We start from the raw sequence: 15,280 nt of genomic DNA on the forward strand, positions 1-15,280 counted from the left end.
TGCATGTACAGGTTTTCACTGAAGTCAGCATGCTCACTGTTTTAAATCATTATTTTACATTTATTCCTGTGCTCTGATACTTCATTGTTTTTTTTTCTACATGTGATTAAGACAGCAAATCCTTAAGTGCGGGGGCACTTCCTTCATTGTGCTAGATGCTCATTGGAAGACCATGGTCAGCTGTAATGTCACCTGACCACCATTCAAGCACATGCTGCTGTCAGGGCCTCATGGGAACTGTAGTTCATGGACATGGAGACCTCAACATGAAATTTCCATGGCAGCACACAGCCATTTTAATGCCAACACTATAAATTTCTCCCCTCAGAGATACGCTGTTCCTCATACAGAGTGGATTGAAATGCCTCTGAGGAAATTAATAAATTAATTTCTGCTGGTGTAATGTAATAGGTGGGAAGGTCTGTGGCAAACAAGGGGTGCCTCAAGCTTCTATTGGTGGACAAGGGACTAGTGGCTGTCCATTCCCCCATTGGTGTACAGTGGCACAGGGGAGGAGACAAAAACACACTAACATTTATGGATGTGAAAATATGTGTCGTTGTCACTACTGTAAAAGAAAAGTTTTAGTAAAGTTAGGTTCAATCATTGTACAGAAACCAGCGGAAAATGCTCATTTGCTATGTGGGGGAAGGACAATGCATAATCAAAAATACTACAGTGCTTTTCCATAGCAGAAGTGGTGCCACAGGAAGAATTTAAAAATCATTTTTTTCAAAGAGTTTTGCAATTTTTACTGCCATGTATAATATCCCCTAGTATTTTCATGAATAGATTTCTGAATATTGCATAAACTATAGAATTTATAGATTGTAGACCTATAAAAATGCGCTTTTGATCATTTCCCTTCGAGTTCTGTGGCATTTACGTTTTTTGTATTTCCAAGCAGAAAAAATGAATGTAAAATTATGTTTTTCATTGCGATCATACAACTGTAAAGGGAAGCTAAGTTTTCATTGGGTTTATTCATTGGATAAAAAGATGCATTACTTTTGAATACTTCACTGAAACAATTATTCTATCTAAAGTACTTTCATACCATTATTCCCATTATATTAGGATCCATGCAATGCCATCTTAAGTAGAGTTACACATAGCTTTGAGTTTTCCCTGTTTTTATTTATTTACATTTTAGTCCATCCTTCTTTCAAGAAGCTCAGATTAGTATATGTCTCCCCACACACATACATACACATTTGAAATGAGAGTTGATGACTGATTGAGCTTTGGGGCTAAAGATGGATCTGTAGAAGCAGAAGAGTGGACACAGCTCTCATTGCACGGTCACCATAGTGCCAGTGGGGGAGACTGGCAAGAAGAGAGTGGTCTGGTCTCATGCAGTGACCCCCATGCAGGGGCATGTCTTGAAAGCACTACAAGTGGGGCTGAACCAGCCAGCCTGAACTGGCTATTTAAGAAAGAGCCTGTCCAGGTGCTCAGCCTCTTCATTGTACTGGCTGGCTACTCTTCTGCTTCCCACCCTCCCTGTCTTATTATTTTATTTTTGTAGCAACTTATGTATAGCTTTGAAGTTGTTCCTTCTATATATGCTTCCAATTTTTGTTTCTCTACTGCAATTTCATCATAAGTGGCCATTTGAGTTTGGGGCAGATCCTTCGTGGGCTGTGTCCATGTTTGCATGCCAGGATATGCCAGTGTTGTAGGCCCTCCTTATTAGGCTGTGCAGAGGCCTGGCAGCAGCAACTTCCTGCTGGGAGATGGCCATCTGGCAGTGCAGGGTAGCTAGGGCTGATGCTTGTGGAGCTTTATCTAGATGGCACCTCCCCGAGGACTAACATGCCTGATGGATAGGGGGAGTTTGGCATGTGTGTTGCTTGAACCCCACATGTGGGCCTGTTGGTGGGTTCCCCTCCCCTGGGTATTCCTTGGTCTCCTGGCCACTGAATGAGGGTAGTTTTGGATCTGCCCCCTTCATTCTGACACTAATTTACATGATTATAAAAGTTGTGGCCAAAACTTATGCCAAAATTAAAGATGCTTGTGTTTGTGATCTCTTTATGCTGGGACCCCATCCCCCTGGCTAACAACTGTCTTATTCTGTATAGTACCAAATTTGAGGGGGGGACCTTTGACATTAATATTATAATCCATGGTTCCCTTATATATTTCTGAAATGGGCCTGTGGGTGGAGTGTGTCCGGTCCCATGAAAACCTCAGAGCTCAAATCTGGCCCCTAAAGCTCATTGTCCTCCCTGGCTGCCTGCTCACCTGCCTGCTCACCTGCCTGACAGTCAGCCCGCAGATCACACTGGCTGCCAAGGGCAATGCTTCTCTGCTGGACCAACGCTCCCTTCGCCCACAGGCATCACTGAACAGGAGGGGCTGCGGGTGGCCTGCACTCAGTGCCACCATGTGACGTCCATTCAGAAATGGTGGACCTGTCGCCTGCCCCCAAACACTCAGACTGCTGCCACAAACACACTGTGCACTCCACTCTATGTCTCAAGCTGCGTGGCCACCAGAAAATGAGGTACACCACCTGCCCGCCACTCCCACCGCCCTGCTATTGCCCCAATACATTTAACGTTGTGCTGCAAGAGCCATGGCACGCAGCCTGCTCCACCGGCCCACCACCTCCCCTTCCAAAGAACCACACAGCATTGCACACTGCAGTGGGCCTTCTTACAAGTATTATAATAATAGAATCCATCTATCTTTGCCAGGGCTCATAAAAGAAAGCTAGGAGCTTCGTATGTGGCTACCAGCTGCAGAGGATCTTGGGAGTTGCAGTATAAAAGACAGATATGGGTACCAGAGCTAGGCACAGGGATTAGTGTGTATGAGACCCTGGTTCAAATCCTACCTCTTCCACAGAAGTTTTCTTGGTACCTGGGTCCATTGCTCACTCTCAACCTAACCTACCTGATAGGGTTTTGGTTGGACAGGAAAATGATGTAAGCCACTTCGTGCTCCCATTGCAGACAAATGTGGGGTACGACATTTTCTATAAATCAAATTTTGTCTTCAGTTATCCAAAGAGGGATGATTCCTCTTTGTCAGGCATTGGTAAAGCTCTTTTTGCAGGAGGAAGAACAGCTATTTTCAGGATTCAAAGGGCCATTGACTGTTGTAAGCTCAGCAAAATAGGGGGTTGGTGAGCAGATCAAGCAGGATTGGGTCTGCAATCATAAATATGAAGAGAGACTAAAACATACATATCAAGATGCTGCATGTGTATTCAGAATTATTATTGATTTTGGCCCGTGTGGAAACCACTACAATGATTTTATGTTGCTACAGTGTATACACTCTGTCTTCTGTTGATTGTTATTGAAAAATGAGCTGGCACTCTAGACTAATAATGTGACATTCAACAGTAATCAGATCAATATCTTTATTATGAGGAACAGCAGAGATGCGGCTTGCTGCTGATTTAGTAGGGGGCAGTGGCAAAATGAAGATATTATTTTTCCAATATCCATTTGAAAATTTCCAAACACAGATTTGCAATTAACATTTCAAACATGCTTCAGAATACAAGATCTAGTCTATCCTGCTAGAAAAGTGGTAAAAACCTTGAAGTTATCTAGGACAGAAAAGTTGTATTCAAAAACAAACAAATGTCTTTGAATTTTTCTCTAATCCACACACTATTCATCAGCCAAAAATATGTATAACTGAATTAGAAAATCAGGAGGCATAGCCTGGGGTTAGCATTTATTATTATGTTATGTTTTCAAAATGTGCAATGTTTCTTAAACAGCATCTAATATAGCTGTATCCCTTCTATGCATTTATTTCTGCTCACTGAGCCACGATTCAGGAAACAGGGTGCGTGTGCGTGCGATAAGGATAATTTAATCTCTGCTGCCCTTTATTTGGGAAAAGATCCATTATTTTATTTTGCTTTTAAAAAGCTTTGGTCCTGTCCCTGTGACAGTTCAACCTGAAAAAGCAGACACTTTGCAAGGGACTGTTTCCTATGGAGCTTAACTGGACAGAGCCAAACAAAACTCATTCTTCTTTGTTTTTCTTCTTTTTGCAGTTAATCTGCTGGATTCAAAAGCCATTCAAGGGGAGCTGGGCTGGATTTCCTACCCAGCACATGGGGTAAGTTCATTAGACTGCAAACAATGGAAAGTGCTGTTGCAGTTCAGCATGCTGATAATCATCCCCCCCTTTCCCCCGCTGTCATCTAAGAACCACAAACCAGAGAAGAAGCTCACTTGAATGTTCCGGTTGTGGTCTCTATTACTTTGTAATACCTTTCAGATCTCAAGGTGTGTGTTCTATATCACAAGTCGAATGTCTCATCAGAAAGTATCAAATTGATGGCAGTTAAAACCACCTTTAAGGAGCTATATTTCCAAAACACACTCAGGAGTCCCACCGATGAGGCTTAATCAGATTTGAACACCTTTTATGCTGAAAAGGTGTCCGTTAAGAGAAAAGAACCATTTATAATGGTTTATACTACAGTTGGTGTTTTCGTATGCACTAAGCAGAAGCAAGAACTATGTTAAATTTTAAGTCTCAATATGATTATTCTATTGCTATAGTATGAAAAATGGTTTTATCTGCTTTTATCTGAAAGTAGTAGCCATACAGTAATCTGTAAGAAATGAACTTAGGAATTCTTTTTGTCATACAACTGCTCTGATACTACCAACGTTCTGGCAAATTTCTACCTTGCCAAATTTAAAAATGTGTCACAGTTTCTTTTTTTGTAATTTGTCATTCTGTTAGAAATGAGCAGGTTGAAAAATGCAGTTCTGAGGGATGTTTTATGCCTGCAGCTAAATAGATCGGGGCACCTGAACTCTCTTGTCTTCAGAGTTCAGGAAAGCACACCCCAGCTAGCTTCCAGGAGAGTCTGTGTCTGCTGGGACTCTTCAAGATGACCACTTTGTTAATGAGCCTTACTCTTTTGTCATTGTGTCCTGCTGGTTATTTTGCAGTTTAGATAGCAGATCAATATTTTATCTCTCCCATTTCATCTCAGTCCCCAATTCCCTGTACTGTTTGTATGTTTATAGGGAATCTCTTTTTCATTTGGGCCAAGCCACATGTTACAAAGGACATATGGACAGTTGACAGATGTGGTTGGGGAGTTCTGTTTGAGAAACTTAATTTCCAGTCATGCACAAGCCTGATTCGGACTGGATACATGGTATGTGGAGAGAGAGGGTTTAAGCCTTTCTTCCCTGCACTATCTCCGAAGTAACCCTGAGAGGTAGCATTTGCCCTACAGGGGGAAATTACATATAGACATCTATATGACTAATTCCCCCTCCCCAGGGGGTGGTGGCCAATAACAGATCCCTGGGATTATTTCTGGATGGGAACAAAATGGTAAGGTTTAACTACCCGTCTCTGCATGCCATGGTCCTAATCTGAATCATATTCACATGTACCTGAGAATAGGGTTCTCAGCATGGGCATCCCAGACAATATCTGATTGAATTGGTCCTAAGATATCTTTCAGTGACTATCCATCCTTTTATATTCCCTCTTTACTGCTAAATTGTCTTTACTACTATTTTACTGCTTTTTCATTTACATAATCAGACCAGCCAGGAAATCTTTCTTGTGTCTTCCCCATTTGTCTACTTCAGCTGCTTAGTTCCTCAAATCAAATCAGGTGCTCCATATTCCTCCACATGGTTGTCAGTCATTTTGTTCTGTGTAGTAATATCCTTCCCATAATATTGCACACCTCTTTTGACATTGAGGAGCAATAGATTCAGAATAGAAAGTTCCACAACACATGGAATTTGCTATCACAAGATGAACAACAGCTGTAAAAGAGTCTTAGATAACTCCATGAAGGATACATTTACCAATGGTTATCAGTTGAAATGGGAGGGAATGTGGTATGGTGTAGTCTGATCTCAGCAGATCTCAGTAGCTAAGCCATGTTAGCATATGGATGGAAGAGCACCAAGGAAGATTCTGCAGAGGAAGGAAATAACAAACCATTTCTGCTTCTCATTTATGTCTAAAGCTCCCTTCTGAGCTCAGTATAAGTCAGCTGTGACTTGACAACAGATGTGCACATGCCAGCCTAAATATTTCTGCGAGAATAGGTGGAACACCTCCAAATACAAGATACTATGCTTTTGGAGTGCATTCTTCTTTTTATACCCTACCTACTAAAGACAAAGCCTCTTGACTTGCAGGAGGGCACCTTGGGCTCAAGGGAGACGCTCACACATTTTTGTTGGCTTAAACAAGGCCACAGCTTTATTATAACTCTGCAGGAGTGTTGGCACAGCATTGGGGAGGGAGCCTGATTTGCAGTCGGCCCACCACAAGAACGCAGAGCCCAGCAGCACCCAGTGGCCCCCTGGTTCCCCTTCCGGGAACATGGGTTCCCTTGCAGTGAGATTCCCACTGTAGGGAAGTGTCCACCTGGTTCACCAAGAGGAAGCATGGACTTGGACCCAGCCCAGGCCACCCAGCACTGGCCACCCTGGGGTGAAAAGGAGAGGTGTATGCCTCCCTTGGTCCCACCCTGGTCTACCTGGCACTGCAAGGACTATGCCTTCCCTGCTGGGTTGGCCCTGCTTGCAGACCTGCCAACTCTGAAGGAGGGCCAAATCCTGGGGAGTCCAATATGCAGACTGAACTCCCCCCAAACAGGTTCCATCCCATGCCAAACCACCAGCTGTGACAAATGCAATTCCAAGACATATGACAGTGGTCCCATTTACTACCATCACAGTATTAGCCAACATAATAGGGAGGGTTCGAGGGAAGATGTTCTGGAGGCAGCTCGGGTGAAAGAGGCTGGGCCTTCTGCATGTGGCACCTTTTAAGGTGCCCCAGGCCTGCACCTCCCTGCCCCACCCCAGGAGTGATACATTGTCGCCGTGCCTGCCATGCATGCCACTGGGGGCTTCTCCAAGCGCATCCTCCTTCTTGCCCAGCTCCTCTGCTGCATCAATGGCAGCTGGAGTTGAGACTCAGCCGCATTTATTGGGAATAAAAAGGAAAAGAAAAAAGACATGTGAGATCCCTCTGCCTGTATCTCAGACTCTTTCTGATGTATGTTTAAATGATCAGATCCTTAAAAGTTCAAATGATTGCTTTTAAAAATTAAATTTACAACCTGCTTAGTTTAATCAGTTCAAGTCTTCTGTCTAGTGTAATTAAACATTGTATTCTTAGATGGTAACTTCAAACACACCATCTCTGCCTGATGGGTCAAGTGTACATGTATTATACTTGACAACGCATGTTGAGCATCTCTTGAAATATTGCACAAGAATCCCTGCCTAGGGAAATTGAATGTATAAATGTGTATCTAATTGAATTCAGTTGAGCTTACTTGCAAGTAATTGTGCAGAGGACTGCAGCTTTCTCCCTCCTCTGTATCTCATGCATGAAGATGATACTGAACAACCAATTTCTGATAGGCATTCTGAAAAGGGTTTCCTGTCTGATATTGGATTAAACCAAATGTGCATGCTAGAATCAGCTTGTTGAATTGATCACAAACTGTGATGGGTTATTTTCTCTTTTTTCTTATGATTCCTTGATCTTGAGAGAACACCAAGTCATCATCATTATTGATATATCAGAATATATTGTCTATCTGATCTAGCAAAGAAAGTGCTATGATTTGAGTACAGAATCCACTGCCTAAGTGGTGTGACATGACACATGGTTAGGTAATCTGACAAACTTGATTTAGAAGCTGGGCTCTTTGCCATTATTACCTGCTAAGGTCTTCACTTCCCCCAAACTCTGTCCTTTCTAGGCTCTACCCCAAATCTCCAAACATTTCCCAACCCAGAGTTGGCAACTGTGAGAGAGGTCCTTGTGAGGCTTTCATTATCTACACAGAGACCCGCTTTAGTGATTACTTGTATAAATGTATAAGGCTGGAGTTCTGTTCTCCACATGTTCCTTCCAATTTTTGTTACAGGGTGCTAAATGAATCTAATCTTGGATATTTTGCTATTATTTTCACTGAACTCCAATTGAGTGATAAATGATATAATAATAAATAACCTGGAATTAGGAGTGAATAGTGGCCAATTTTTCAGATGATAAAATTATTCAGGATGAGGAAACAAAAGATGACTCTGAAGAATTCCAGGAGGATCTCCTCAAACTGGGTGAGTAAGCAACAGTGTGGTAGATGAAGTTAGATGTTGGTAAGTGCAAGGTGATTACATTGGGGGGGGGCATTCCAACTTCAGGTATAGGCTAATAGGATTTGAACCTGCTGAGTGTGAGAGGGAAGAAGGTTTTAGGATTATATTAGACTAGCTTCAAAGCCCGTTCCTAAGAACAGGTCTTGAAAGGGTCCCCTCCCCTAGCCAGCCAGCTTAAGGTGGATTTGGGCCGCAGCTTGCAGCCAAATCAAGTGGGGTGGGTGGGCAGCTCCTTAGCAGGGCCGAGACAGAGCTTCTTAGCAGGCAGTCAGCAAGCTGAGAGGCCCTCGTGAGCAGGCCCAACCTAGTGGGCCAGGAGGCCCTCCTTAGCAAGCCCTCCACCATGACCTTTTGCCCAGGGCCCTCTCACTTGCTGCTGGCTCCAGGCACTGAGGCATCTGAGAGCAAAGAGGCTAGAGTCCAGGGCCTGAGGGCGGGAGCCACATGGGCAGGGTCAATCAGGACAAAGCTGGCTGCACCTTGATTGGCCCTATTCCAACACGTCCAACCCCCTAAGCTGTTTCAGAAATATATAGAGGAACAACAATAGATAAGGATAACTCAATGAAAGGGCCAACTTAGTGTGCTACAATGGTAAAAATGACAATTTTTTTATGGGATAAAGAAGGGGACTAAAAATAAAATGGCTAATATTACAATACCCCTGGATAGATCTATGGTGCAGCTTCATTTGGAATACTGTGTACAGTTCTGATCCAAAATATTAGAACGAGGTCATCTAATGAAGATGAGGAGCTGGATGAGAATTCAGGATAAGTGTATCAATACCTATTACCCATGGTGACTAAAGGAAACATCCATATTCAGGGTTTCTGAATACCAGGAGGCAACAGAGGGGAAGGCCCTATGCCCTGTTGATGGACCTCCAGGGGAACTGGTTGGCCACTGTATGAGACAGGATGCTGGACTAAGTGAGCCACTGGTATGATTCACTAAGGCTATTCTTAAGATCATATGAGTATTGGTGTTGTTTTGCAGAGTCTTATTTTCGCTCTTGTTTTCTGGCTTTCTGCTCTATTCTTGCTCTGTTGGTCTGTCCACTGAAGCCCTCTTATCTCAAATGCCAAAAGCTTGAACTGGCACAGGAATCATAGAAGTTGGAAGGGGCCATACAGGCCATCTAGTCCAACCCCCTGCTCAACGCAGGATCAGGCCTAAGCATCCTAAAGAATCCAAGAAAAGTGTGTATCCAACCTTTGCTTGAAGACTGCCAGTGAGTGAATGAATCAGAGTAAAAGGAGCCTTACAAAAAAACAACATGTCCTATTATTCCATGTGTCTTGAACAGTTTTCTTATTACACTTTGGTAAAATGGGTTCAGTTTGAAAAGTTTCTTTTTTTTCCCTTCTGTGCAGGCTGTTCTTACCTTAAAATTCTTGGGTGGTTGGGTGGGTGAGAGAAATAAGCATGATTTGTTGGATTTTACTGATTCTATGAAAGGTGTGCACTGAACAAGTTTTCTTTATATGGATTGGTTGCCAATCTGAAGGAGATGCTTTCATATTCCTACTGAATTCATGTTCCTGTTGAATTCAATAGCAACACAACAAATGATTTTAATGGAAATTCCATTTCAGAGGCAGCATAATATACCAATAAATACCAGTAGATGTCAGGGCAACAACAGGGAAGGCCTTGGTTTCGATGGTCGACTTGTGGGCATCTAGTTGGCAGATGTAGAAAACAGAATGCTGGACTAGATGGACCATTGGCCTCATTGAGCAGGGCTCCATAGTTAATTTGCCTGCATGGTCTGATATTTTAAACCAAGCATGACATAACTTTTGCTGTTCTTTGCTTGTGTCTTAAAATAATATAATTACTGTGCTGCAAAGAGAAGTACTACTGAAGAAGTGAAAAGAAAAATATGGAATAGACAATATTTTCATAGTCCTTTACTTCTACAATATTAATTAAAACTCTGGGATTTACATCTGTGGGAGACCTGGTTAAAATATGAACTTAAACTTCAGAGGGAAAACATTATAATAAAGATGTCACATCATATTGAAGCATTGCTAATAGCACAGAGGTGATTTACAAGGTAAAGTTAATAGAGCTACACTTGAAACTGTGACTCACAAATGAGGATGTTGGTATCATGCCAGCTGAGTTCCAAGGCATAGTAATATATTCCCATCACAACCCATACGTGCCTGTATATTGAGACAGTTTGCTTTTATACATTTTGTTTTAAAATCTGCCTTCCCCTTTTCCTAGAAAGTCATCCTGGGAGTTCTTCCACATCCATTATCATATCTCAGCATTACACGAAGGGTTAATCCTAAAGAGGAAGAAAATAATTTTGTTTGGCTGCTTTGCTGTTCTTTAGATACTTTTCATTATGATTTTCTGATCTGATTTGCATCTATAGAGAATTCCTGAATATTCATGTTATGATTTATGCTCATTAGTATTCATCCATTTATGTTCCACTTGATAACTCAGAGTTAGAACCCTGGATTCAATATTATCACCTTGTAAGAATGTGATTGCTTTAAAAAAAAAAAGCTATCCCAGGCATCCACAGTGTTTTCATATGTAGCACACTGATCTTTTGGTCAAGCTCAATCAAGCCCATTGGGAGACTGGGCCTCTCCACAGAGCAGAGCAACAGAACTCTATTTAAAAGTGCAATTGCTACATTGACTACCCTTGATTGCAAAGACCACAGAGATAATATCCTGCACCAACACCTGCATGTGCACAATTTTCATACTGTCAATCAATCAAATTTGTGAAAGGGCCTGGGAAATGAGAGCCACTTAGGCTTTGCTGAACGTATTATTGATATGCTGATTAAGCACAACGCAACTGATTATTAACTGCAATTCACATAAATTATAGCAGTACAGATGTGGGGTGAGGTGGGGGAAAGCATGTCACTTAAATCAATAACGCATGTCTGAACAAAAGCATACAGGGTAAAAAGACTAGAGTCCACGAAACCCTTTGCTCACCCATTTAAGAAGTTTTCTTTGTACCAGTTCAGTTTCTTGCTAGATGAATATAATTTGAAGTGTGAACTTTTGTGTCTAGATGGAATGAACAAGGGAGACCAACATGGGCATGGCTGTTACGTTTGGTTCAGGGAGGAGAGAAACTCTGTGTGGACAACGGGGTCTAGATGAAGTAGAGCTGCCCTCTCCACTGAAATGAAGGGGAATTTGTGCACGCTCTTTTCCTTTGAAGTTGTAAAAGAACATGTATTTTGAACAGTATATTGGCTATATGACATTCCATTTCATATTGTTGTCTCAGACCTGTGTCACTTTAAGTGAACATATGAATATGTCCTTGTTCATTTCTTTTTGTTCTCATTAGGGTAGTTAAGCCCCAGGAGATGGTGGGAGATTCCCATATTCAGACCCCATTTTTTTACAGAAATGCAGCTTTGTAAATTTATTAGACATTCTTAATGAAAATAACGAAGGGTAGTTTCTAGGAATTACTATGCTATGGTTCTACAATAAGAGTTTGTGGTAATTCCTAGAGCTAGCTACAATGCTGCTCTCCAGCTCTCCCACCCGTTTGCCAGGTACTGATTTTGTTGTTTTTCTGTTTTCATTGTTTTTACTGCCATTTTACTGCTTTTACCCATATGCCTTTTGGTGCCAATTTATGACATTTTAATGTTTTTTACACACTATCCCCTCAGCTATATGCCAGTTATAAGAATAAATGCAAAAAATAACATCAAAATTAATCAAAGTAATGGGAAAAACTCACACATGGAAATAATAAACATCATGAAAATAAAGTCTTGCAAATTCTCTTTGTAGCAGGGAAAAGTGAAACCAAAATTATAATTATTTTCAGAGTCAAAATCATAGAAAATGGTTTTGTTTGTGGGATGTATTTTATTGCCATCCAGTTGTGCATATTCTGTGCATTGCTGACAATCTAAAACATGCAGATCAAAATGTCCTTGTGCATTTAGGCATCCTGATACTGAGATACCTTTTAAAACATTTCAGTATCTCTAGTAAATAGAAACATCTTAATATTTTCCACACTGAACTGACTTAAATCCAAATAACTGTGACTGAAATGAACAGCAGTATCTAAAATCCCTTTGATCCTGCTTAGCAATCATTTGGTTCTTTCGCTGAGAGCTGTATGGGGTAAAACTGCAGACAGATGTTTGTACAAAAGTGAGTGCTATACATGAGAAAGAAGAATCAAAAACATAGATTTAAAGTGCTGGTAGTAATGGGGAGATTACTGGGTTGCTTAGGATGTTTTAACTGCTACAATTTTTATAAGGAACAAGAAAATGAGACGGCAATATGTCATACTAACCAAAACATCATATCCAAATGTTAGTTTTCTGTTCAGTTTGTGGGATAGAAGTTAAATTAAAACAAGGTGGGCTTTTTTTTTTAGTTTAAATGTTCTAGTTGCAAATGCAATAATATGCCAATAGTAACTTTACATCATATAGTAAGAAAATGACAAGGGCAGGTGAACAGTGAAGCAAAGTTTCATAACATAGTTGCAAGATCTCTTTTCTCAGAATTTTTTTAAAGAACAGGCAACAGCCAAGATACTGTACAAATTGCAAACAAGTTGAAAAACCATAGTAGTATGATATCTTTTTCTTTGAATCAATCCAAATACCACAAAAAAGTCAGTTTAAAGGAAACTTTTGAGTTATTCTCCCAGTATTATTCAACATATCCCTGTTCAAAGCATGGGATTGGGGAGGGACTCTAATGAACTGCTGCTTTTTATATGCTCAGGGGGAAATAATCCAGTTTTTGCTTTTTTAGCATTTCCCTCTGAGCATATAAAAAAGCTTTTTTACCCCCAAAATATTTAATAACATCTGAAATGTTTCCTCGTATGCAGTTTTTAAAAGTACATACTTTACAGCTCTGGCTCCTGAAACGTAATCTTTCCTTTACTACTTCTTTTTGCACTTCACACTTGGCCTGATGAAGAGTTCTGGAGAATTTAAAGGCATATTTTGGTTGGGCCAACTGTTTTAAATTATGTTTTCATGGATTGCCATGGCTACCTACAATTCTGTCTATTCCAGCAATCAGGTGCAGTGGAGCAACTCTCCCTATTTTATTTAACCATGTTCACAATGTATTTAACAATATTGAATTACAGGGAGAAACTGTAGGCTTCCAGGTACTAAGAACTTTATTTACATTGTCCACCTTCTCCCCCCGAGAGATAAGGCAGGGTATTTATATTTATTTATATTTATTTATATTTATTTATATTTATTTGTATATCCAACTTTTCCCTAGCAATTTGAGATTCAATACATGTAGATACTATTGGATTAAAAAATTTGGATGGGTGGCAGCTACAATAGTGGTTCCTTAACACCTAAAAAAAATTAAAACAAGCTATTGCTTCAAACTAAACATATAGATGTGTCCATGTTAATGTTAGTTTGCACAGGCTTGAAATAAGGCCTTGCTGCATTGGTGTTCTTGTGGCTTACTGGCTAATGTCTAAATTGGCCACATTGACAAAAAACATTAATGTTCCCCACTATTTCCTGAATTTCACATGTGGTGCATCTAGTGCTGATTCTGCACTTATTTTGTTTATTCCATTGTGGATCCTGCTGAATCAGATCGATTTGAACTTGGGTCTTCCTCTACCCCCCCCCCCAAATTGAAACAGAAAAGTGTTCTGGATGTGATTAGGGAAATTCAGAAGGGGGGGAGCCAAGTGCAGCAGGAGCCTCTTTATTTCTTTTCTTTAAGGGGGGGGAGAATTGGAGACAGCAGAGGAGGGGGAATAAGTCTAGAAGGAAAATCTCTGCTGACAGAAGTTAGGGCTTTTGGAGCTTCTGCTGAGAGAAGTTAGGGCTTCCCTTTAAGGAAAGCTTTGTAACCTGGGAATGAGGAAGTCTTTGAACTGATGCCAATCAGGGTTTTTCAACAGCATTGGAGGCTAGAGGCAGCAAGTTAGTTCAGGACAAGCAGAGAGCTGCACCTTTACTCATGCCAATTTTTCAAATATCACAGATTATATCCACTCCTGGATATCATGGGAGAAAGGTAGGGTCATTCCAGATCAATCATGCTTGTTGCAGATAAAAATGTAACTCACCCCAAATCAACATGTAAATTGAATTCAGCATAGATGACAGGGACTGAATCAACCTGGGATTGGAATAAAAGCTCTGTGCAGATTCAGCCCAGATTAGCAATTTATTTTCCATTTAGGAAAGAAAGATGGGTTAGCCTTGACCCAAAGGCATTGGAATGGAAGAGTCCAAAGAAAACTCCAAGCTCTTATTCCACCTTTACAATTATTCTTGGCAAGTCAACCATGAATGGTACAGTGGAATTCAGTTAATTGTTTAGTTACAGGTTTGGCAACTGTCACCATAAAAGTTGTCTGTCCTAGAAATGACATATGGCTCTACCAGGTGGAAAGGTGGTGTTCATGTATATAAGAGCAACTTCGAGCTAACTGAAATTATCTGTGAGGAAACAAATGCAAAATAAAACATATGTCAAGGTAAGAAGTGTTAAGGAGAACCATGTACCCTCCCCTGTTCTCTTTCAGAAAAGGCTTTGGTTAGCTAGATGGGGTCCATAGCTTGCCTACCTCAGCTTTGAGTGAATGAGTACAAATCTATTATGTACAACATAGCCACAATCCCACACCAGCATGCCTACTTTCTGGAAATGACAGTTTTATAAATTTGCCCAGATTGTGATATTTGTTCCTAGACAGAGTTTGAGGTTGATAGTAAATCAAAATAACGTAGTAGAAAATATCAGTTTGTTTCAATGTAAACTTATCTTCCTCCAGTAATCACTGCCTCCATTTAATTTTTCAGTATTCCATTTTTTGCCATGCTCTTGTGAACTTTTCTTCATTTCTTTTTGCAGCTCAGCTGTTTAAAACAATTAAAGCCACCACCAATCCAAGAAAACCAGTTAAGAATATAGCTGCAGCTCCACATTTGAGGAAGGGGAGACCTGAAATACCATCTTATTTAATTACATATATAATCAATCATTCTGCCATTTGCAAAATAACTGGTTGCAGATTGAGGATCATTTTTCTGTGGTTTTCAGAAATGCACATTTCATCTCCTATTCCAAGGCCTAAATAAAGATTTTATTTAGAAGTTGTAC

The 15,280-nt window shown here is 40.7% G+C and overlaps 1 protein-coding gene across 5 annotated transcripts in view; it reads left to right on the forward strand.

The window, feature by feature from the left end:
• Positions 1–15,280, forward strand: part of EPHA3 (EPH receptor A3) — a 263,757-nt gene that overhangs the window by 21,838 nt on the left and 226,639 nt on the right. For all 5 annotated transcript variants that reach the window (XM_077342202.1, XM_077342201.1, XM_077342205.1 and 2 more), the window contains exon 2: positions 4,025–4,089. In XM_077342202.1, the coding sequence (XP_077198317.1) occupies positions 4,025–4,089 (65 nt within the window). The remainder of the gene's footprint in view (positions 1–4,024; positions 4,090–15,280) is intronic.

The sequence above is a fragment of the Paroedura picta genome, chromosome 6 (assembly GCF_049243985.1).
Source record: "Paroedura picta isolate Pp20150507F chromosome 6, Ppicta_v3.0, whole genome shotgun sequence".
NCBI classification, from domain to species: domain Eukaryota; kingdom Metazoa; phylum Chordata; class Lepidosauria; order Squamata; family Gekkonidae; genus Paroedura; species Paroedura picta.